At 39.9% G+C, this 22,398-nt stretch overlaps 1 protein-coding gene across 5 annotated transcripts in view; it reads left to right on the plus strand.

Annotated features, from left to right (window-relative positions):
* Positions 1 to 22,398, plus strand: part of LOC116322715 (ras/Rap GTPase-activating protein SynGAP-like) — a 54,532-nt gene that overhangs the window by 13,325 nt on the left and 18,809 nt on the right. For 2 of the 5 annotated variants that reach the window (XM_039605162.1, XM_039605166.1), the window contains exons 2-14: positions 3,396 to 3,484; positions 3,647 to 3,768; positions 8,439 to 8,592; positions 10,181 to 10,279; positions 10,399 to 10,659; positions 10,756 to 11,091; positions 12,646 to 12,790; positions 13,634 to 13,778; positions 14,134 to 14,370; positions 17,673 to 17,874; positions 18,701 to 18,891; positions 21,111 to 21,324; positions 21,715 to 22,293. In XM_039605162.1, the coding sequence (XP_039461096.1) occupies positions 3,440 to 3,484; positions 3,647 to 3,768; positions 8,439 to 8,592; positions 10,181 to 10,279; positions 10,399 to 10,659; positions 10,756 to 11,091; positions 12,646 to 12,790; positions 13,634 to 13,778; positions 14,134 to 14,370; positions 17,673 to 17,874; positions 18,701 to 18,891; positions 21,111 to 21,324; positions 21,715 to 22,293 (2,730 nt within the window). In that variant the 5' untranslated portion in view covers positions 3,396 to 3,439. The remainder of the gene's footprint in view (positions 1 to 3,395; positions 3,485 to 3,646; positions 3,769 to 8,438; positions 8,593 to 10,180; positions 10,280 to 10,398; positions 10,660 to 10,755; positions 11,092 to 12,645; positions 12,791 to 13,633; positions 13,779 to 14,133; positions 14,371 to 17,672; positions 17,875 to 18,700; positions 18,892 to 21,110; positions 21,325 to 21,714; positions 22,294 to 22,398) is intronic. The other 3 variants (XM_039605163.1, XM_039605164.1, XM_039605165.1) reach the window with 3 other exon arrangements.

Raw genomic sequence — 22,398 nt, forward strand, 5'->3', positions numbered from 1 at the left:
GTCGCCTATTTAGAGGCTTTGGGAGTGAGGAAATCATAGGATGACAGAGTGTCTTGATTCTGCATTGCAAAGGGAAGAAAAAAAGGGCTCCCGTGGGTAATGGGTAACTTCTAAAGGAAAAATAAATAAATAAATAAAATCCTCCAGCAGATCAATCAGAGACAAAAATAGAACAGCAGAGTGACTGTGAACATGAAACACGATCACGTTTCCTTATGCGCTGTGAAACATATGGACGCTCTGAAGCTAGCTTAAAAGAATGCATGCATATAAAAAGGAATATGACTGTATTGTACAACCTGGGCTCACTTGAGGGCCGTATTGTAGCTTTTGACATGGCTCATTCCCACTTGTGAAAGGCTGAACAGTGTGTAGCTGAAAATGTGATTGCTTTTTTTTTTTTTTTTTTTTTTTTTTTTTTTTTGTTAAGAAAAACCTTCATTCTTGGGGACATGAGGAAAGGCTAAATATAGATTGTGCTCCCAAAGGTTTGCACATAAGATAAAGGTACACAAGCAGCCTATTATCTGAAGACTATATATATAAAGTGATATCATATGTATGGTGTGACTGTTGGAATAGCCAGGAGGTGATTAGCATCTGCTTGACTCAGAGAGAGGGAAACATGCTAGCTTTATTCTGCCTTAAAATAGCTTTGGAGATGTTAGGGAAGTTGGGGAAGGTACATTTTAGGATCAGATTAACAAAATATAGATTAAGTAATATGTTTAGATTTTAAAAACTGAATGTTGTGGTTTATATTGAGGGTTATGTTCAAGAGTATTTTCTAGCTATGGCCTGTAACCTTTGAATAGAGCGACCTTGTTTTATTTCTTTTAGCTAAAGCTAACCAGTTATAGGCCATTGCCTGATATTTAACTTACAGATAGGGCGGTCAAGACATTAGATTTTCTATATATGATTACAGTGGCCAAAGGAATTAAAGATGGTGACATTATCATGTTAACTATAGAAAATTTGTTACAGGAACAGCTAGGTACTAGCTAGGTTACGCAGCACCGAAAAAGCCAGCTAAGATCCAAACTGTTTGTTCCTTTACTTTTTTATGTCAAAACATCCAGATCAGGGTGCCAAACATAAGGTCCAGGAGCCAGAATCAGCCTGGCAAAGACTCTGGCATGCCTGAAGGATTTGGGAAATGCGAAGAAGTGCATAGATTTTGAACTTTTAACTATTTTCATGTTTTACAGCTTTTTCTGTTGTTAAAGACTCCACCCACACGCTAGTGTACTTAGTGCTTAAGATCAAAGTGGACTATATGTGCCCACAATATAAATTGAGTTTGACAACATGCAAAAAACAGATTTAAGTCTTTTTAACTCGTAGATGTCAGACTGTGTCCATTCCTTGAATTTTGGTTAGTAATGATGTAAATAGACAGCCACTTATAATACATTTATAAATGATTTAGCCTCTTATTTAAAAACTCTGATGGTTTATTGTAAAACCAGTAGCCTATCACAATCCACACACTGTTATCCTCACAGGCTAAAGATGGAAATTTCACTGGATTGTTGTTTATTTCCAGTTTATGTATCAGAAACTGTTCAATAACCCACTTTTTTCAGACTATAGATGTGATTTGATTGAGATTCTGCAGTCAGTAAAAGAAAGAGCAAATAGAGGAAATATTGGAAAGTCTGGTTGTTCTTGATTGCCTCGTTGCTTGGCTGTTTTTGTGCACAGCTGGGATTCTCGATCTGTGTCCTTGACTGGCTTTTTTTTTAATGCTGCGTCACATTTTATGGTGGGTGGTAAGGTGTTATATCATTAATTATAATCTCTGGAGAGGGTGCATTTATCTGTGGTGCTAAAACCAATATCATATAGTTCCATATAGTCCCAAAGGTAAACTGGTATTAGTTGCACGTAAGTAAAGGAAACGGTTGATGCATCTTAATTTGACCAGTTTAATCTGACCGTGTCAGCAAACACGGAAACATTTTGGCCTTGCCGTCTGATGAAATCCAGCAAACTGGTTACTGATTCTGTGTTATGTGAGCTCAGTGTTCCAGCTTTTCCCACAGTTACTATTTTAACTTGGTGTTTGAGGAAATTGAACAGCTAATGAATACCTCAGATTTCTGTCGCTCATATTTAAAGATGGGGATAATGTGGGATGGATATATTCGTACTCTGTGATCCTCACGCTCCTCAGCGCTGGAATTGTCTTCCAGGTCACCACATAGACACACACACACTCGTGCAGAGAAAGCCTCAAAGATAGATGCATATACTTTTATAGATCCATCACCATGTTTCCTCAGTTGCTACTAGCCTAAAGTCAAACCAAGACCATGGGTTTCAAGATGACTCATCAGAGTGTGGGTCTTCCTCCGAATATAGTTCTCACATCAGGGTTTCTTTTTCTTTTTTTTGCGTCATTTTCCACTGGCATTAGATATAAAAAGTTTTCCCTTCTGATGACGAATATCTGTTTGGGCATGCAGTTGTTTTTCAGACACTGTGTTGTTTTTTGTGTTTTTCTCGGGGGGCTGTAGATGTATGTTCTTGTTGCTGGTGTTCTTCAGCTTGAACTTCTCTGTGCTGGTATCTGGCCTGCTAATAATGTGTGTTCTGTCAGTGTTTTCTGATGATGTTTTCCTTTCTTTATGGGACTGAAGTGGCAGCTGCAAGGTAATGACGCAAGCTATGAGTAGGAAGTTTGTTGTGAAAGCAGTAAAACGTTTCTAACTAATGGAAAACTAACTGTGTTGTGACCTCAGAGAGAATAAAACAAAATGTAACAATAAAAGGATAAAAATTAGTTAGAAAAAAGGACAAAAAATCATTAAAGTCATAACTGCTTGATTGAATTAAGCATTATGCAGGACTTTACTGATGTTTTGTTGTATTTTGTTTCTTCTTTCTCATTATTACAGGATCAAAGTCGTCTTTCCTCTAGTTGCTTTCACTATCGTACTTGAGTACAGTAGTTTGCCAACACAGTTAATTTCCACTGAGAGCTCTAAACTCTCAGCAAATTTCCTCTGTTTTGGCAGAGTTGATACATAAAATATTTAAGCCTGGAAAAAAGTAAAAATGTGATAATCCAACTGCCAGATTGTACTAGCTGGAGTTGGCCTAACATTGGTTGACATAATTATTGAACTGAATGTGTATGTAAATACTACCAAATTTAAAGATATGATAAGTGATAAACTTAAATGGCTAGAACTAAGTAGATGTAAGTTTAAAATTACAAAATTCTTACTGGTTTCAATCCCTGATATCCCCACAAAATCTCAGCATTTATTTATTTATTGTGTTCAAGTTATGCACCTGCATTTATTAAAGGTTTCAGTCTTTTCTATTTCTTATTTTTTTTAACTCTGTTATTCTTGCTGCTTTTGTTTGGAACTTTTTCTTCATAGACCAATCTCGCAGGGCAAGTTTTGCCTCTGCAAGACAGTCAAGCATGGAAACTCCTCCCAATACAACCCCACAGCCTTTCAGACAGCCGGTAAGTACAATAAAACCGTACAATGCACGCTCAAGTATGTGACGTAAGCTTTATGCTTGTGTAGAAAACCCCACAGGGTAGCTAGCTCCTCTGTAAACTTCCCACTGTAAAACCATAACTCTTTTTCCTCCTGTTTCTTTTTTTTTTTTATTAAATCTTTAGAGCTTTCTCAATCGAAGGTTGAAGGGTTCCATCAAGAGGGCAAAAAGTCAGCCCAAACTTGACCGGACCAGCAGCTTCAGACAGATGATTTTGCCCCGGTTTCGTAGTGCTGACCAAGAAAGGTAAGTAATCGTAACATATATTTCCAGTTTGTGATCTGTCCATTGCTCTCCATTCCAGATTTTAAATATTATTACCTCAGAGTGGCGATGTGCTCACAGTTCATCCAATATTCATAATAAAAAGTCCGAGGAGGCCAAGGCTGCAGTTTGAAAGAGAATTTTTGATATGGTAATGGTCTGTAATCTAGAGACAAAAGGCACTCGCAGTACCTGGAAAGTAACTGCTTCACCATTTCACTGATTTTATGACAAAAACAAAACATAGAAAAAAAGATTAGAGCATGAATTTGAATGCTGAAGGAAGTTAAAGTACGCAGAAGATACACAGACAAACCGTAACTGAATATAAAGAACCAGAGGCTGTAAACATTTACATTGTTTTCTGCTAGCTGATGTAAGCTGGAAAAAAAATAGACTGCAGATATCGCCAGCAGGTGTGGAATTAGTAACGTCCTGGTTATAACGAGCTCAACTGCATCATAGCCATCACTAAGATAGTGGATACAGTCCATTTATGCACTGAGCTTGGGAGCTAAACTATCAGCAGTCAGATCTGTTCTTTCTTGGGTGTCTGACAATCCTGTTTTTGTTCTCTGTGTGTTATTTCAGTGGCTACTTTACATCACAATGGCAAAACCTCTTAACTTTTTCCCTGAAAGCTGTGTTTTTTTCTTCTTTTTGTTGAGTTGCTAATGTCAGTACCTGGTTTTAAGATTGCCTGTTACAAGCCGACTGACAAGCTGATTCATTTCAGTAAACTCAGGGATTTTGTTGTTACAGCCCTACTTACTCTGGTATGAAAGACCAGTTGCCAAAATGTTAGCAAGCTCTAACCAACAGAAAATACATTTTATTGTCAGGCGCCTGGTCAGAACACTCATCCAGAACCATTCGTCTATAAATGATGAATCTATATGGGCCTTTTTTGCAGCAAACGTCTGACTTATCACAGCTGGAGAAGTCGGTGTTATTTCCAGTAAAATTAAGTTTGACTCTCTTCTATTCAAGTGTGCCACTTATTAATTTTCATTTTTTTGTATTTGCACTTTTCCAGCTGTGATGTCTGCTGTGAAAAAGACCTATGGAGGACAACAGATCAATAAAAGAAAAAAGTAATGGGTCTGCACGCTGGCTTTAAAGCTTCCAAATATAGCTTAGGCAACATGGGGGAAAGAGCGGACTGTTTTAACTTTAATGGTGACAAAAAGTGTATAAACACTGAACTGGCTACATCAATGCTGACATCATTATTTGGCTATTCTATGATAAGTCTCTATGCATGATAATATTAAATCCATTATCATTGATTGAAATGCTCTTTTCTTCTCTTAGGGCGTTTCTTTAACCGGTGTCTATAAATCAGCCGTACCTGTGCTTCGGATTATTACTCACATGGCATGCTCATATGCAATCATTAAGATTTGTGTTACCCTGATTAGAGATATGCATTAATCCTTTCATCACAAATCTATTTTGTGCTTTTAAAGGGACACGTTTGTCCTCAAGTGGCTCAAGCAGAATGTGTATGAATCTCCGAGGAGCTCACGACAGCCTTCGCTCCGACTGTAGCTCCTTATCAGCCACAAAAGCAGAGCCCCGTTGAAAGAAGGACGCTGCCTTTAGCGATACCTTCACAGATGGTTTCAGCCAGTGACGAAAGATATTCATTTGAGTGATATTAATAGAAGAGCAGTCTATCCAATCATTGCAACGATGCTCTCTGAGCTGCGATTTATTACAGATGAACAGAAAATAAATAGGGGGTGACGGCTTGTATTATCACAACACGGAAAAGGTTTGTTAGTTCAGTTTGTTTTATGTCTGCACAAAAAGATTAAACAATAGCAGCTTAATTAGATGCACATTTATTTAAATATGTACTCATACTCATGTATTTTTTATTGAGATGTCTCTATAAGAAGCCTGCTCGTATATACAATTAGAATCACTGGTTTTCATCAGCACAAAGTCAGGAAAATAGAGCTGAAATGAGTGTAGTGTTGAAATCCGTTGGGCATTGCAGTGGAGACACTAGTGTGATTTTTCTTGTCGGGATGCAATAGCTTGCAGCTCTAGAGGCTCTCACCGCAGCTTTTTCTTGTTTTGCATTCTGAACTGAGGTCACATCCCGATGGATTCTCGCTTGCATTGTGATCAAAATTTTATGCAGTCCTCACACAATCCAGTCACGATGCACATATGGGAAGTGCAAAGATGTAGAGGGGGAGAAGGTAAAAATCTAATGCTGACACTACACTTTGCTCTCACTACAGGAGATGCTGTAACAGACGCATTTAGGGCAGGTGTGGCTGACCGATCCTAGAAATAATCAGTGTGTCGTTTTTGCAAAGCGCGTAGAAATCCTCTCTTTTAAAATTCAGATTGCCGGTTCAGATGTTAAAGCAGGTTTTGCATTAACCTGAGGGTTTCTGTGGGGGCAGCAATGAAGGGAGGGAGCTAAACAGCGATGGGGTTAAAGTCTGCCTCGGTCGTGCCTTTCCCCTCTAACCACAGCCGTTCACCGCTGCCTCAGACAGCTGCCTTCACAGCCTGCTCCACGTTCTGCCCACACACGCTTAATTCACTCAGTAGTGTTAAGTTGACTTTGCAATAAACCCACAGCATTCAACTTCACACTCTAGCTTTCCAACGCAGCTGCTCGGCCTTTGCTGCCAAGTCGGTTTACCATGTCCTGCGTTCTGCGATGGCACCGTCAGCTCCCTTAACATGATGATTCACTCCTCTTCTAATCAGCATTAAAATGCAGCCTTAAATTTCTCTTCTCCTTTTACTGCATCGTTATCCATTCAGTCAGGACCAGGATAGTCAGAAGATTGTTACTTCCTGTTGAAGTAATTTATATTTATAGCAGCGTGAATCTGCTCTGGGATCTTCCATAAGGGTATATAATGTGCAGCAAGACTCCTGTATGAACCAGTTACTGCTACTCCAGGCATCAGTTACTACAGACATGACATTGATTATGCCAGATACAACATGAAAGGAAAAGCTGGGGTGTAGGTGGGTTGTAAAGTGGCTTGCAGATGTGTAGTAACTGCAATAACAGCTATCAAATGAAATGTGTGTGACCTGCGTAACTAATGCTGCGCTAAGTATGTGCATTCAAAGCACCACTACATGCTGAGTCATACTTTTGGTGCAGTTAGACTCCATATTTTTTGCTAGTCGTACTTTAAAGTTAATTTTGAAAAGCTTCCATTGTGAGAAATGTGCTTGATCACTTTCTGACTAAGGCTATGTTCACACATACATGGGTATTTTTCCCCCTTCTTTTTTAAAACATCCCTGTCCACATCAAAATGCAAATGCCACAACAACACACTCGATGTGGCGATATAACCTTAACCGTACAGAAATGTTTGTCAGTCAAAAGCCTACAAACAGTGACACAATACCACGATATGTAAAAGGAAAAAAAGGAGATGAAGGCATACACCTTTAAAAATCGCAAGACTAAATCTCAGTTTTCACTAGCTGGTTAGTGTTGCTTTGGCCTGCAGCAACATCTAAAGCTCAAAAAACATTCAACATCACTGTATTTCTCTTATTTCTTGCATCGAGTATATAAAGGGTTAATGACCGAGCCTTAGAGGATTTTGTTGGTTAGGAAATGCTTGGTTAATAAGATTTTATAAACACTGTATTTTACTCTTTTTTTTTTTTTTTTCTTCAAAGCCAGTTTTGGAAAACATTACAGGAATAGATTGACATTTTGGGAAATCTATTTCCATATCTTTGGAATCAGCCGTTAATTCCAGTTCTCGTCTAACTAGAAAGCGAGGAGTGTTATTTTTAATTACAGAATTTAAAAATAAAATGTTTAACCATTCAGTCTAAACTGAGCCTCCAGTCGTGACTATAGAGCAGCCCATAGCCCTCTACATCTCTAATGTCTGTCTGCCAGCAAATCAATTTAATGGTTCTCATTCAGTCTCTGTTTGCTGCAGCCTGAAAAGCTACAGTTAAACCAAAAGGACAGGCGCCCACTCACTAGTTGAGATGGTAACACACACAGCAAGTTAAACAATAGTTTATATTTAGGTTTCCTCCTTTTCCCATTACTGTAAGCAACAAAATCCCTTTCCTTGCTCCATTTTCCCCCAGTTCTGTTGCCTGTTAAAGACGGCTTCTTTCACATTTCTGTGTTCAGTTCCACCACTTTTTCTGTTCTTTGACAGAGCTGCCCTCTTCAAAGGTTATTCCATGATCAAGCCATAATCCTCCCTGCGTTTTTATACCTGCACCAGAGTGCACACTGCTGAGGTGCTTCTCAGCACTTGAATTTACATTACTAGACGGTAATATCGATCTTAAAATTCAGTTTTTGTTACTGTAGTTTAGTTAAAGGTATATCTGCATTTTCAGACGACACCTCGAGCTGGGCTGGTATAGGCCGTTTCCTAATACACATTATGAGTCACATGAGCAAAGTCAATACACCAAACTGAAAACGCAAGAACTGAAAATCTGGTGTGGTTTACTTTTTCCATAAACTCATTATAAAAGGATCACATCTAAAAAATTGTATTGAAATTGCAGGAGTGACACATGAGGATGTTTGAGCTACAGTGACTCATATTGTGTGAAAACACCACCATAATCACATCTGAATTCTGAAAGTAAGTCAATATCTTCCTCTTCTTCTCTAGGACTCGCTTGATGCAGAGCTTCAAAGAATCCCACTCCCATGAGTCCCTCCTTTCTCCTAGCAGTGCCGCAGAGGCTTTGGACCTAGTTTTGGATGAAGACGCCATAATCAAACCTGTCCATTCTAGCATTTTAGGACAAGAGTACTGCTTTGAGGTGCGTTGCGGTTGTTTAACCTTTTCCCTGTCCGTGGTTTCACCTCCCTGCTGCTGGATTTGTTTTATCTCACTGTATTTATGTCGCAATTCAGGTGCCACTACAAAGCCACTTCACACCTCTCTTGAAAAATAAATGAGGTGGCCCAGTGGTTTATGGAATTAGTGCTTTAATAATTGAGTTAATTATATAAAACTGGAAACTGAGAATCGATAGAGTTTGGTCTGTTCAGAGTTAACAAAAAGCACAAAAACAAAAGAAGTAATTTGAAGACACAGGACCAGATTTACTAACTGGACTAAGTACCTCGAGGCTGCAAAAATGTGCCGATGGAGTGTAAAGTTCTGCAAGTGATCTATAAGCATGGGCAGCAAATACATTTCACAAGTGACCCGATGTGATATATGATGTAAGAGCAGCGCAAATTAGTGAGTCAGAAATGATCAGATCTGCGCAAGTTTTTCTCTCCATCAACAGCATGCCAGTTCAGAATCGATATGTTTTGATACGAGGGCTAACTCTACTATTAGAAACTGATGGAGACTGTGTAAGATGTAGCATCTGTTCATGGATAATTCAGACAGCTTAGATGTTAGACCTCAGCTTAGATAGCAGAGAAAAGACTCAGAGAAAAAGACTGCTTTATTATAGACGTATAAACCTGAAATCAGCATATAGCAGCTGACCTTCATGTAGAACCTTAACACAAATTATTTACCTTATGGTCTTGGCACTCTACATGTTTATAAAGCTGCTAATAATGTGCAAGTAAGACCATGTGGGGGTGCAGCTATGTATTAAAAAGCCAAATATAGACAGTTTTTGCAAAATCCCAAATTAGGATTAGTGACACCTGATTGACATATTTGTCTTTATTTCAGTTTATGTAATAAAACTGTTACTAGAGAGAAGTAAAAAAAAAATAATATAAGAAAATGACACAAAAGTCCATTTGTGATGTTGCAGAGCTCAGTGTGTGCGCATGCAGAGACTTTTATGTACTTTGGGCTAATCTTAGTGTAGAAATGTAGCTAAAAACCTGAAACACTGAGAGGTAACTAGGCAGAACAACACAGCTGGCGTACTCAGGTGTCCCCTGTAGAGGTGGGATGCAGAGGAACTCTGGCCATGAGGTGAGCCAGTTTCTTGAAGAGCATGAGGGGGATCAAGGACAGGCCTTCCAACAAGTTATCAAGTCACTCAGAGGCGACTGAGCAAAGCAGCAAAAGGCTTTGGAAGAAGAGGAAAGACTCTAACTGGGCTAAAAAATGTCTGCCATGGGGGGTAAAAGCAGAACGGGCATATACCTGGGGTGCCAGGTATTGCAGTTGAGCTTTCTGGTGGTGTCATGGCGCTGTCAGTGGAAGACCAGTGAAAGAGGGTGCCCAACTGGTGGCCTTGAAAATGTTTTTTGCCCCTTTCTCGATGACAAGTACTGTTACAGATTCCAACAAAAAGTCCTATGAGCTTAACTAAGTTAATTGAAAAACACTAAAGATGATCAAAAATAAAAATCATTGTTAACTATAGTTTTATAAGGAATCTTTCTTGATCATGAACGCCAAAAAGCGATATGTTTTATCCACAGGTAACGACTAATTCAGGGACAAAATGTTTTGCCTGCCGTTCAGCTTCAGAAAGAGACAAATGGATCGAAAATCTACAACGAGCTGTCAAGCCCAACAAGGTAGATTCAGTAGAACAGATTATATTTCATCCTAGTATTACACTCTCACTGAAAAGGATCAACTACATTGCAACATTATGAGACAGTTTTAAGTAAGGACTGTTATAATGCAGTAACAGAACTCCTCGTTTCATTTTCAGGATAACAGCAGACGGGTGGATAATGTCCTCAAGTTGTGGATCATCGAAGCACGAGACCTTCCAGCTAAGAAACGCTATTATTGTGAGCTGTGTCTGGATGACATGCTGTACGCACGCACCACCAGCAAGCCCCGCACCGACACCGTCTTCTGGGGCGAGCATTTTGAATTTAACAATTTGCCTACCATTCGTAGCCTTCGTTTGCACCTCTACAAGGAAACGGACAAAAAAAGACGCAAGGTAACGAAAGTGTCTCGTGAAGTCATTTTTAATGCTTTTCGCCTAAACATTTGCAATAAATACGTGAAATAAACATGTTTTTTCTTAAAAATCTAGGAAAAAAGCACATACATTGGCCTTGTTAGCATCCCCATATCCAGCATCACCGGCAGGCAGTTCGTCGAGCAGTGGTACCCGGTGATTCAGTCCAGTGTTCTGGCCAAAAGCGGCGGTGTTGGAAGTACCAAAGTTATCAACGCCTCACTACGTATCAAGTCTCGCTACCAGACAATGAACATCCTCCCGATGGAGCTGTACAAGGAGTTTGCGGAGTACATTACCAACAACTACCGAACACTGTGTGGGGTTCTGGAGCCTCTGTTGAGTGTGAAGAGCAAAGAGGAGGTGGCATTTGCACTGGTGCACATCCTTCAAAGCACGGGGAAGACAAAGGTAAAGAGAGGTCAAATTACGGCTTGTTGGTGTATCTTAAATAATTTATGTACTTGTCTCCCTCTTTTCTGTTTGATTTGTATTTTTAATTTGCAAGAATTTTACAGAGGTGCGGTTAGGTCCAAAGGTTTCTAGACAATGGCACATTTTATTGTGTTTTTGCCTCTGTAGACCAGCTCAGTGGATTTTAAATCAATCAACAATCAAGACTGCAGACTTTGAGCTTTAATTCAAGGGATTTTATAAAAAAGATTTAAATGAACGATTTAGGAATTACAGATATTTTTTCTCATATATTTATACACCAATCGTGCATACTGTTATGACTACTGACAGGTGAAATGAATAACACCAATTATGTCTTCATCTTTGCACCCATTAGTGAGTGTGATATATCGGAGAGCAAGTGATTATTTTGTACTTTACATTGATGTGTTAGAAGCTGGAAAAATGAGCAAGCATAAGGATTTGAGCAAGTTTGACAAACTGTGGCCAAACTGTTTTGGCTAGATGAGTGGGTCAGAGCATCTCCACAGCTGCAGCACTTGTGAGGTGTTCCTAGTGTGCAGTGGTCAATATCTACAGAAGTGGGCCAAGAAAGAACAGTGATGAACCAGCAGCAGGTTCATGGGCAGCCAAGGGTCAATTATTTGTAATGTTAATGTTGGCTCTGATAATACATTTCTAGGATACACTGTATAACCACAGACCAGTCAGGGTACCCATGCTGACCCCTGTCCTCTGTCGAAACACCAACAATGGGGATGTGAGCATCAGAACTCGACCACGGAGCAATGGAAGAACATGCCCTGGTCTGATGAATCATGTGTTCTTTAACCTCATGTGTATGACCGGGTACGTGTGCTCTTTTACCTGGCCAGTTGAAGCAACGTGATGCTTTGGGCAATGTTCTGGTGGAAAACCTTGGGTCGTCCCATCCATGTGGATGTACCGCCTACCCTAAGCATTGTTGCAGACCATGTACACTCTTTCAAGGAAACGGTATTTATTGATGGCTCTTTCAGTAGGATAATGCACCCTGCCACAAAGGAACAATGGTTCAGGAATGGTTTGAGGTGTTGACTTAGCCTCAAAAGATCCAAGATCTGTGGGTGTGTGCTGGAGAAACAAGGACAATCCATGGAGGCCTCATCTCGCAACCTAAAGGACTGAAAGGATCTGTTGCTAATATCTTGGTGCCAGATATCACAGCACACCTTTAGGGGTCTAGCGAAATCCATGCTTCAATGGGTTAAGGCAGTTTTGACAGTAAAATAGGGACCAACACAATATTAGGCAGGTGGTCATAATGTTATGCTGGATTGGCATATGAGGCATTTTCAGAGACTAAAAAGTAATTAGATCATTAATTGACAAGCAATACTTTTGTTAAACTCCTTGAATTAAAGCTTAATGGTCAATGCTTGCACAGTATGATTGTTTGATTTCAGATCTGCTGTGGTGGTGTACGGAGGCAAAACTACAAAACAAAAGTGTCTTATAGACTTAACTGTATGTGTACTCAGCTGTACTGTAAGTGTAATCTCTTCTCAGGAGTTCCTGTCAGACATGGCGATGTGTGAGGTGGATCGATTCATGGACCGAGAGCACTTAATCTTTCGGGAAAACACACTCGCTACAAAGGCCGTGGAAGAGTACCTCAAACTGATAGGTCACAGATACCTCAAGGAGGCTATAGGTAAGGCTGTGCTTCACTGCGTTTATCAGTGCCCTGCTGACTGAATGAAGGTATGTGTGCTTGAAGCTCTAAGTAAATACCTTTTTACCTTTTACTAAAATAGGCCAAGTTCATGCATAAGCAGCATCTGGCATTTAGTGTAACTGATTGTGCCATTGTTTGATGTTGTGCTTGTTTTTGTGACATGCACAATTACTCCCGATTGTCGTGGCTCAATTTCAGAAATGCAGGCTCTAAGAAAAATAGTCTGTCACATCAGCAAAGACAAATTATATTTTAATAGGATTTCTGTGGCGCAACATTAAATGCAAATGTCTTTTTTGTTAGCTTACATCTCAAAATACAAATACAAATGAATGGCGTGTCCGGTTTAAGACAAGTGTAACTGATGCAAGTCTAGTTAGTTATAAAACTAGCTAAAATCAAACACATTTAGAGATGTCCACTTTTATCCTATTTTTGATTATTTAAATCTTAACATGTTTCTATCTTTGCTGATTTTTTTTTTTTTGCTCATTAGAGGAAGAATGAGGAGCTGTGCATCTCTCTGTGTGCGCGTGCAGCACCACTTTTATTAATCCTTGAAATACTCCTCTGCAATTATAAAACAATCTGTAAAGTAAAAACTATGCATATTTTATATTTATGTCTTTAAGATTCAGCCATTATTAAAGCAGTTTTATATTCACCATTTTACATTTATTTACTTTAGTTGCACCATTTTCTAGGGAAAAGAAAAAAATGGTGCAGTTGTGTGCTGGTTCAGTTGTCATTGCAGCTTCTTTTTGTATATAGGTTTTTTTTTCCTATAAAGGTAAAGACAATGTAATCTACATTTTGTAGGTGACTTTATTCGAGCCTTATATGAGTCTGAGGAGAACTGCGAGGTGGACCCCATGCGTGTCCCACCATCAGTCCTCGCTGACCATCAAGCCAACCTTCGAATGTGCTGCGAGCTCCTACTCTGCAAGATTATCAACTCTCTCTGGTCAGTTTGGTGCCCTCAGAAAGCTCTGTGTATGTGCATAACTGTTCTCATTGCGTATTAATTGGTGCCTGAAAGGAACAGAGGACTGAAACTTTCAGTCTGCCGTCCATTTTGCCCAGATGTGTCATGTTCTCACTTTCCTTGAAAGCTGCAGAATTAAGTAGAAGTCAGTTAAAAAGGATATTAAACATTATTAATCTGAGGAAAAGAAACTGATTTATTCAAATAAACCCTGAACAAATATATTGTTTTGAGCAAGGAATTCCTTGAATTCCTGAGGGTTTCGCATAAGCTATAGCATTTTGTCTTGCTGTTCTCCCTGACAGCGGGAAATAAAATCATGTTCTTGTTTCAGCATATTTCCCCGGGAGCTGAAAGAAGTTTTTGCCTCATGGAGAGCCAGATGTGCTGAGCGCGGAAGAGAGGATCTCGCTGACAGCCTCATCAGCTCCTCCCTGTTTCTTCGCTTCATGTGCCCAGCCATCATGTCGCCCTCCCTGTTCAACTTAATGCAGGAGTATCCCGCTGAACGCACGTCCCGCACACTCACGCTCATAGCCAAGGTGATGCAGAACCTGGCCAGCTTCAACAAGTGAGTGTCTGTCTTCGCCTGCCCTCTTACGCCAGCTGTGACGTTACACTCATTTGATTCAGTACAGTTTTAAATCTGCAGGCGTCTGACACTTGTGCTAGGTGGGATGGATGTCACACACTGACATCACGCAAATAGAGATTTGCAGTTTTGACTGCCAGGTTATAAGCTGTTACTCACCGACGTTGAACTCTGAGCCACCGCTCTGCACTCAAAGAATTGTCTTGAACATCATAACGAATTCCCCTGGCGTAACTAGGCCCCTGTGATTAAGACATCAAAATCGCACACGGTGGTAATTTATTTGACGGCTTTAAAGAACTTTTTAGGATGTGCTCTCAAGGTCACACCTGTTATACCAAAAATAACTTTTAAGATGAAACTCAGGCTTATTCTTAATTATCCCTTTTAACAGTTACAGACCTGAAACAATTAACTGATTAAACTTAACCTTGTGGATGGGCACTTTTTTTGTCAAACAAGTTACAGAAAAAAGATCAAAACAACACTCTGATAAAAGGGACTCGCTGAGATAATGAAAGTAATTTCTTCCAGTCATACTCTGAGTTTTTAATTCCACACGTACATATAATAAAACATCAAAAGTAACCAGTCACATTTTAAATAAAAGAGTATTTTTGAAGAGACCTTAGTTATGAACTAATCCAGTACAAATATTTTCAGGTGAACTTGATCAGAAAGGTGCAGTTGAGCAGTCATGCTAGTATTCCCAAGGCCATTAATTTGGAGTCTCTTAAAGTGCACACTAGGTTTCCTGTTATAAGTTTTTAAAGTGTGTGTGCAACAGATTTATATAACAATAAAATCCACCCTTTTCTCCTCCTCACTTGCCTCCATAATTTTCCTCAAAACTGCTTTGATCCTTCGCTCATACCGAGGGTGCTAGCTTGTGGCTGCCTTAGCTAAAGCTAACGCTCTGGATAGCGTTAGCTTTAGCTGCTTTGCCTTCATTAATGTCTTTAAATACCTACATTCTTATTTTAACTCAACAAACACTACTGTTAAATGATTTTACTTTGTATCTTATTACAAAAGTATTCTGATCCAGCTTTGTTTAAACCATGTTGCTGGCATCAAATTTTAATAAGTATAAGAACTGAAGATACACTGCTTGAGCCGCAAATCGCCTGATTTTCAGTACGCTCGGTCCTGACTGGTCAGCCTTACGTACGTCGTATTACGAGCCTGCCTGTTTCATGGATGCACAACAAAGCACAGCAGGCAAATAGTCGCTCACACACTCACAGCCACACGCTATAAGCAGCCAGGTGTCGTTACAGTTTGGCTGTAGCCGTTAGCACGTTCTTCACTCTGAGCATGGAAATAAAGTTCAGCAAGTAAACAGCGAGGGATCATCATAAAAATGTTCAAAACAACAAACCAAATTACACACCTAATCAAACCCCAGGTGAACTTAGACATCTTAATATGTCTACTGTATAAAATGTTTTAAAAGGTTCAGAGAAACGAGGGAAATCTTCTGTGAGGTTTAAGGTTACCAACTAATACAACATTAAAAACTGTGTGATTCTGTCACCACACTCCACAACCAGGGATGTCAAATTCATTTTACATCATGTGCCACATACAGCGCACTTTCATGCAAGACCAGTAAAACTCCCCTTTCTGTCAGTGTAATGAAATTTAACTACAGATTTAATCCCTGATATATCTTGATATAAGAACAAGCACTGCAATTTCAACAGCACATCTCAGTTTTTCTACACGATAACGAGATCCTGCTGTAGTAAATAAAAATAAATCGGCATGCCTCTTTGGGCTTAAAATGTAAGAAATAAATGTGAAAAATTACAGGAAAAGCTCTAGTAGTTAATTCTCCAGACTACCCTATAATTATGAAACAACATTTAAAAATCCCTTTTTTAAAATGAGGGCACACTGTAAAAAACAAAACAAAAAATCCCCAGGAAATTTTTAATTTTAATTTCTGGACTTTTCTCTCATTTATTTTTCTACTAAATCACTCTGAGACCGTGGGGTCTCTATCAGTGGATAAAGATGTAAAACCTATTAAAATACATTTAAAAGTCCAAAATTTATGCTTTCCTTTACATTTTCCATAGGTGCCCAGTGGGCTGGATTGCAGTCTTTGCTGGGCCAATTCTGGCCCTGGGGCCTTATGTTTGATACCCCTGCAATAAACATCTGTGCATCCACAAATGCATGTTAGCTCTTTCCCCCTTGGTTGCCTATTAAGGGTAACCCTTTTTTCTCTTTTCTGAAGCGAGGGGTTGCCGTCTTCTTTCCGGCCCACTTCCAGAACAAAATGAATGAGTGTGCATCAGTTTACTTACTGGAGCTACGCTCGGAAAAACTCAGAACCAATTGCAATGGTCGTTAAACCACGTCTTTATTGATTCACATGTTGAGGTGTCTTAACCCGTCATTAACTGCACCAATTAAAGGAAAAACCCAAAATGAGACAAAGAAGAAAACTGTCATGTGGTCTGATTAAAAACTTTTTTTGGGAAACTATGAAAGGAGTCAAAAGAGAGAGTCTTGGTTTTGGTATAAAGTTAAAAAGCCAGCATCCGTGATGGTATGGGGGTGAAATAATGCACTTCTGTAAAAGCTTCCTGAATGCTACATACAGCTTTTGGGAGCAAACCCATGCTACCATTCAGATATAATCTTTTTAGGGAAGGTCTAGTTTTTGTTTGTTTGAATATTATTAATTTATTTTTTTTACAATAAGACAATGACAAAACACATTAAGCATGTATTAGAGCATTAGAGCAGCACGGCTCTGTAGTACAAGAATCCAGTTGCAAAACCGGCGATTGCAGTCCAGACTCGTCACCCGCTGAGAACATTTGATGCATTTCAAAATGAAAAATGCTACAAAGGAGCTCTGACTTGCTGAGCAGCTGAATTCCTACATCAAGCAAGAATAGGAAAATGGTTAGCAAATGCTCACAGTATGCCGTTATAAGAAAAAGTGATGCAATGCAGTGGTAAACATGCCCCTGTCCTGGCTCTTTTGACACATGTTGCTAACATAAAATACAACATTTGCATTTATTTAAACATTAGAGTTAAGTGATTTGCACATTATTTGGTGCAGCATGCTGTAACACACTCACTAATATCAGAATTACAGAACAACAAGAAAGTCAACAAGCCTTTTGAGTGTATTTTATATAAAACTGTAACAGCTTAAACCCTACGCTTTATATCCGCTGACAGAGTGCGCAGTGTGTTTCCAAATTCTTCTCTTGTCTTCACATGTCCTACAAATGTTACCTGTGATGTGTGTGCAGATTTGGACCCAAGGAGGAATACATGTATTTCATGAATGAGTTCCTGGAAATGGAGTGGGGCTCCATGCAGCAGTTTCTCTATGAGATTTCCAACTTGGACACCGGAGGAAATGCAGGAGGGTTCGAGGGCTACATTGACCTCGGAAGAGAGTTATCCATGCTCCACAGCTTACTGTGGGAAGTCATGGGCCAGCTTAGCAAGGTAGGTGGAATAACTCGATGAGTTCAAATAAACATTTAGTGTCTGTTTGAAAATTGTTGTTAGTGGAAAGTGAACCATAGTTTTCTGACAAACACGGGAGAGAAATCAGCTTTCTAAAAACTGAGATGTAATTGGTTTTATTATTAAATTCCAACTTCCTCCCACAGTCCACAGACATGCATGGGGTTAAGTAAACTGGCCATATGTGTGAATATGAGCATGAATTGTTGTCTATCTTTGTGTGTTAGCCCTACAAGACTGGTGATCTGTCCACCTCTCGCCCTATGGTAGCCCTCTGAATCCGTAAACATGTCAGGAATTGTGCAATGCTCAATTTCCTGATAGTTAGCTAGCTGAATGGAGCCGTCAATAAGACCCCTGAGTGAAGGGATGCAAGTTATAAATGAAAGCTGGAACGCACGATTAAAAAACCCCAAAAGACTGATGTGTAGACTGGCTGCATGTTTAATAAAGTAGAATATGAGTCAGTTTCATTGAATCTCTAATAAATATTTATTATAGCTTTAAGATATTTGTATGGCAATTTCCTGTCTGTGCGCCCTTTTTTAAAATCACTCCCTGTCAAGCCTTCACCAGCAGTATAATGAATTAAAACCTAGCTCATCAATACACAAAATAATTCCTTTATCTTTTTATTTCATCTTTTCTCCAGTTGGATCTTTCTCCCAGTTGGTAGCGCTGCTAAAACATGGTCAATAAAATAGCCTGCAGTGGGAAAATAGAAAAGACAAGTTTGGGAACTGCTGTTTGGAACCATTTGAGCTTTTGGTCTATTCTCGATTTTGAAAACCTGTCCGTTCTGCAGGATGCTATACTCAAACTTGGACCCCTGCCTCGACTGCTGAACGACATCAGCGTCGCTCTGAGGAACCCGCAGCTTCACATGCCGACAAATCACCAGCCGGACCGACCGAAGGACAGACTCTTCTCCCGCCCGTCCTTCAATCGTCTTATGTCCTCTGATTTCCAAAGCCTTATGATGCGTGACTTAAACAGGTACCTTCTTGTGTTTGTGTTTTTTCTTCTCAGCGATTCTGGACATGAAAATATATTTGCATACACCCAAAGGGAACAAAGCCACAGCAGGATCAGTCCCCGCTGTGGCTCTATCAAGACAATATATATTATGCTCACTAAACCCACATAAAGACAGTTTCACAAGGGTGTAATTAGCGACAACACATAAAAAGGCCAAGAATACATAATAAGAGAGTTTTATTAGCTCAGGACAACACGGGTGTATTTCTAAGAGCCTCTAATGCTAATGCTAATGCACCTCTTCAGGCTTTTAAAGTATTTTATCAATCAGTAAATGTGGGCACCTGAGAGTCTGTTCCCAGACTCTCCTGCCTGAGCTTTTTTTCCTGTGTGCTTTCATTCATGTTAGCGCTGTCAGATTGTCAAGAGACTGTTGTGCCATGACGCCTGTTTAAATGGCCCTTTAACATGAATAACAGTGATTACATTTTGTGGCGCATATTTTGTGTTTGCTAAACGCAAAGTGCAGTCATGTGAAAAAGAACATTTGTACACGACTCTGTGTAATAAGTGCACCCTTACTGCTTACACAGGAAGGTAAGTAGCAGCCAGCTGCTACTAATCAAAGGTACCTGATTGATTGATAAAGATAGTGTGATCAGCTTTATGAAAGTAGACATGTTGACAGTTTGTTGGTCTGGAGCATTCAGGTGTGTGTTAAACGCAATGCTGGAAACTTCTCAGGAGTGGATGTCTTAATAGATTCACCCAAAAGTCAGATTTTTTTTTTAGTTTCTCTGCACAAAGAACAAAACAAAAAGTTACTTCTCAGTCTCTACAGGCCTCAGTTAGCATGTCAAATGTTAAAATTCATGACAGTACAATTAGAAAAAGATTGAACAAGAACAAGAAAATGTCCTTTTGACTGATGAGACCAGAATGAGATGTTTGAATTTAATGCACTGACCCACATTTGGAGAAAACCAAACACAGCGTCTCTGCAAAAAGAACCTCACACCAACTGTTAAGCACGACAGTGGAGTGGTGATGATTTGGGTTTGTCCTGTGGACACATGTCCTGGGCACCTTGCAGTCAGTGAATTAACCATGAACTCATCTGTATACCAAAATATTCTAGATTTGAAAACGAGACCATCTGTCTGACAGCTAAAGCTTGATTGAAATTGGGTCATGCAACATAACAATGAACACTAAGCAGAGCAGTGAATCTCTAAGAGAATCCAGACCTTAATCAGACTGAAATGCTGTGATGAGACCTTAAAAGAGCCATGCATAAAGAAATGCCTGCAAACTTCAATACAACATCGTAAAAAAAAAAAAGAAAAAAAAAAAGAGTGGGCCCAAATTCGTCCACGACTGCATTTAAATTCACCTTACCAAACATTTTATTTGTTAGGGACGAGACCAGAACTAAAACTGTAAAAATGAAGCTGAATGAGAATCATTTAAAATCTGCTCATTGCAAATTTAAGAGGACAGAGATGAAACACCTGGAAAGTCAACATCAGGAATGACACACCTGCCAGCGTTAACCCCAAGAGGTGTCACACTGACAGAAATCATTCGTCAGATTAGATAATTGTTTTTTTTTTTCTATACTGTACTCTCATAGTCGTAATGCATGACTTGCTACAAGGCCTCTAGTGTCTATTAGGAAAATAAAATCAGGCCACCAAAATCCAAAACTAAGACTTTGTCTAAATTTTCCCAGAAATACTCCCTACGTATACAGTTTTTATTTTATTTTATTTTTTTGTACTTCAGATGGGGTGTGGAAATTATGGTGTGTATCACCCATTATACCCTGCTGGATCACTAACTACTGAAAGAAAACACTTTTATTTAGTTCCAAATGTGAGATTTCAAATTCGACTGCTACACTTTAGAAAAATATAAGCTGGCATAGTTTATCTGATTATTCAGATTATATACATATATATATATATATATATATATATATATATATATATATATATATATATATATATAAAATCTAACAGTTTAAATTAATACAAGCAATAAACAGGGGTTACAATATTAAAATACCTCCTTTGTATCAAGGAAAAAAACTTTCCAGCTCTGCAGTTGCTGGACTGCTGAACTGCTCTACCACCTGAGCCAAAGCCACCTGACAATCAAATGGGATAATGCAAGCTAATGAGCAGAAATATCTTGATGGAGCTCTTTGGTAAAGTGTCTGTTTATTTTTTCTTTAGTTCAATAGACATCTCTCGCTTGCCGTCCCCCACTACTGGAGTGTCAGCTGTAGAATCCCTCGCGTCTAACCTGAACATGAGGCGGCACGCTGAACGCGACCTTCGCTCGTCGAGGGAAGTGTTCTATGTGACCCGCCCACCCCTGGCTCGATCAAGCCCTGCGTACTGCACGAGCAGCTCGGACATCACAGAACCTGATCCGAAGGTACTGTGGGTCAGTCACCTTGCATGTGTGATAAATTTCAAAAATCTTTTCTTTTTCATGGATGCCAGGCTTGTTCATACCACCCAGGAGAAACAACAAACCACTAATCACTCTATTAGAGTCTAAGAAATTCAGACCCTGATAACAGTCAGTGGTGTCCCATGTCGGACAACAAATTGGTTGGTTGTTGGTTATTTAAAAGGGACAGTCCACATTAGTAACCATATCTATGAGCTTCAGATTGGTCCCAGAGCTGTTTTTCCCATCTGTAGGTCTTGACAGATGGTCATCCTAAAAACAGCATATAGGCATATATTTTCTTTGCCATGAGACAAAAAAAGCTATTTATTAGTATCTATGCTTCTCTTTGGTGCTATATTGTTTTCTTCTGTCTCTCAGGTCCACAGTGTAAACAAAAGTGTGTCCATGATGGACCTTCAGGACTCTCGTATGAACAGCATTTCCAACCTGAACTCTGTGGGAGACATGCTCACCTCCTCTCAGGCCTCCATCGCAGGTCTCGGCCACAGCTTTGGGAACCTCGGCGGTCCTCTTCGTATGGGCGGGCATTTGCCGAGTGGTTCAGCGGGCTCTGGTCTGAGAATAAGCCAGATGGGTCATGTAGGGGGCCCGACCGAATCCATCTCTCAGCAACAGCAGCAGGCGGCAGCGGCTATGCACTTCCCCCTGTCTTTCCAGAACCCGCTATTCCATCTGGCCGCCCAGAACTCCCCGGCTCAGTCGGCCCAGCCTCCCCCTCCTCTTCTCCTCGCCCCTGAGCCTGAGAATGGCCATCACGACTACCCACCGGCCTTTGGCAACAGTGCTTTCTCTCGCAGCGAGGACTTGTCCGCCCTGCGGTCACAGAGCAGTCTGGTACAGCCGAGCATCGTCCACTCACACAGCTACAGTGATGATTTCACCCGGCAGAATCAGAGCAATGACTATGCCTGGCACCAGCTGTCGCTGCAGGTTCAGGTAGGAATCTAATTTTTCCTGACACATAGAATAAGGAAGTTTGATGCTTCTTTGGCTTTAAAGACTTTGTCATTTATCTTAAATAACAGCAAAACATATACAGTT

The sequence above is a fragment of the Oreochromis aureus genome, linkage group 22 (assembly GCF_013358895.1).
Source record: "Oreochromis aureus strain Israel breed Guangdong linkage group 22, ZZ_aureus, whole genome shotgun sequence".
Classification (NCBI taxonomy): Eukaryota; Metazoa; Chordata; class Actinopteri; order Cichliformes; family Cichlidae; genus Oreochromis; species Oreochromis aureus.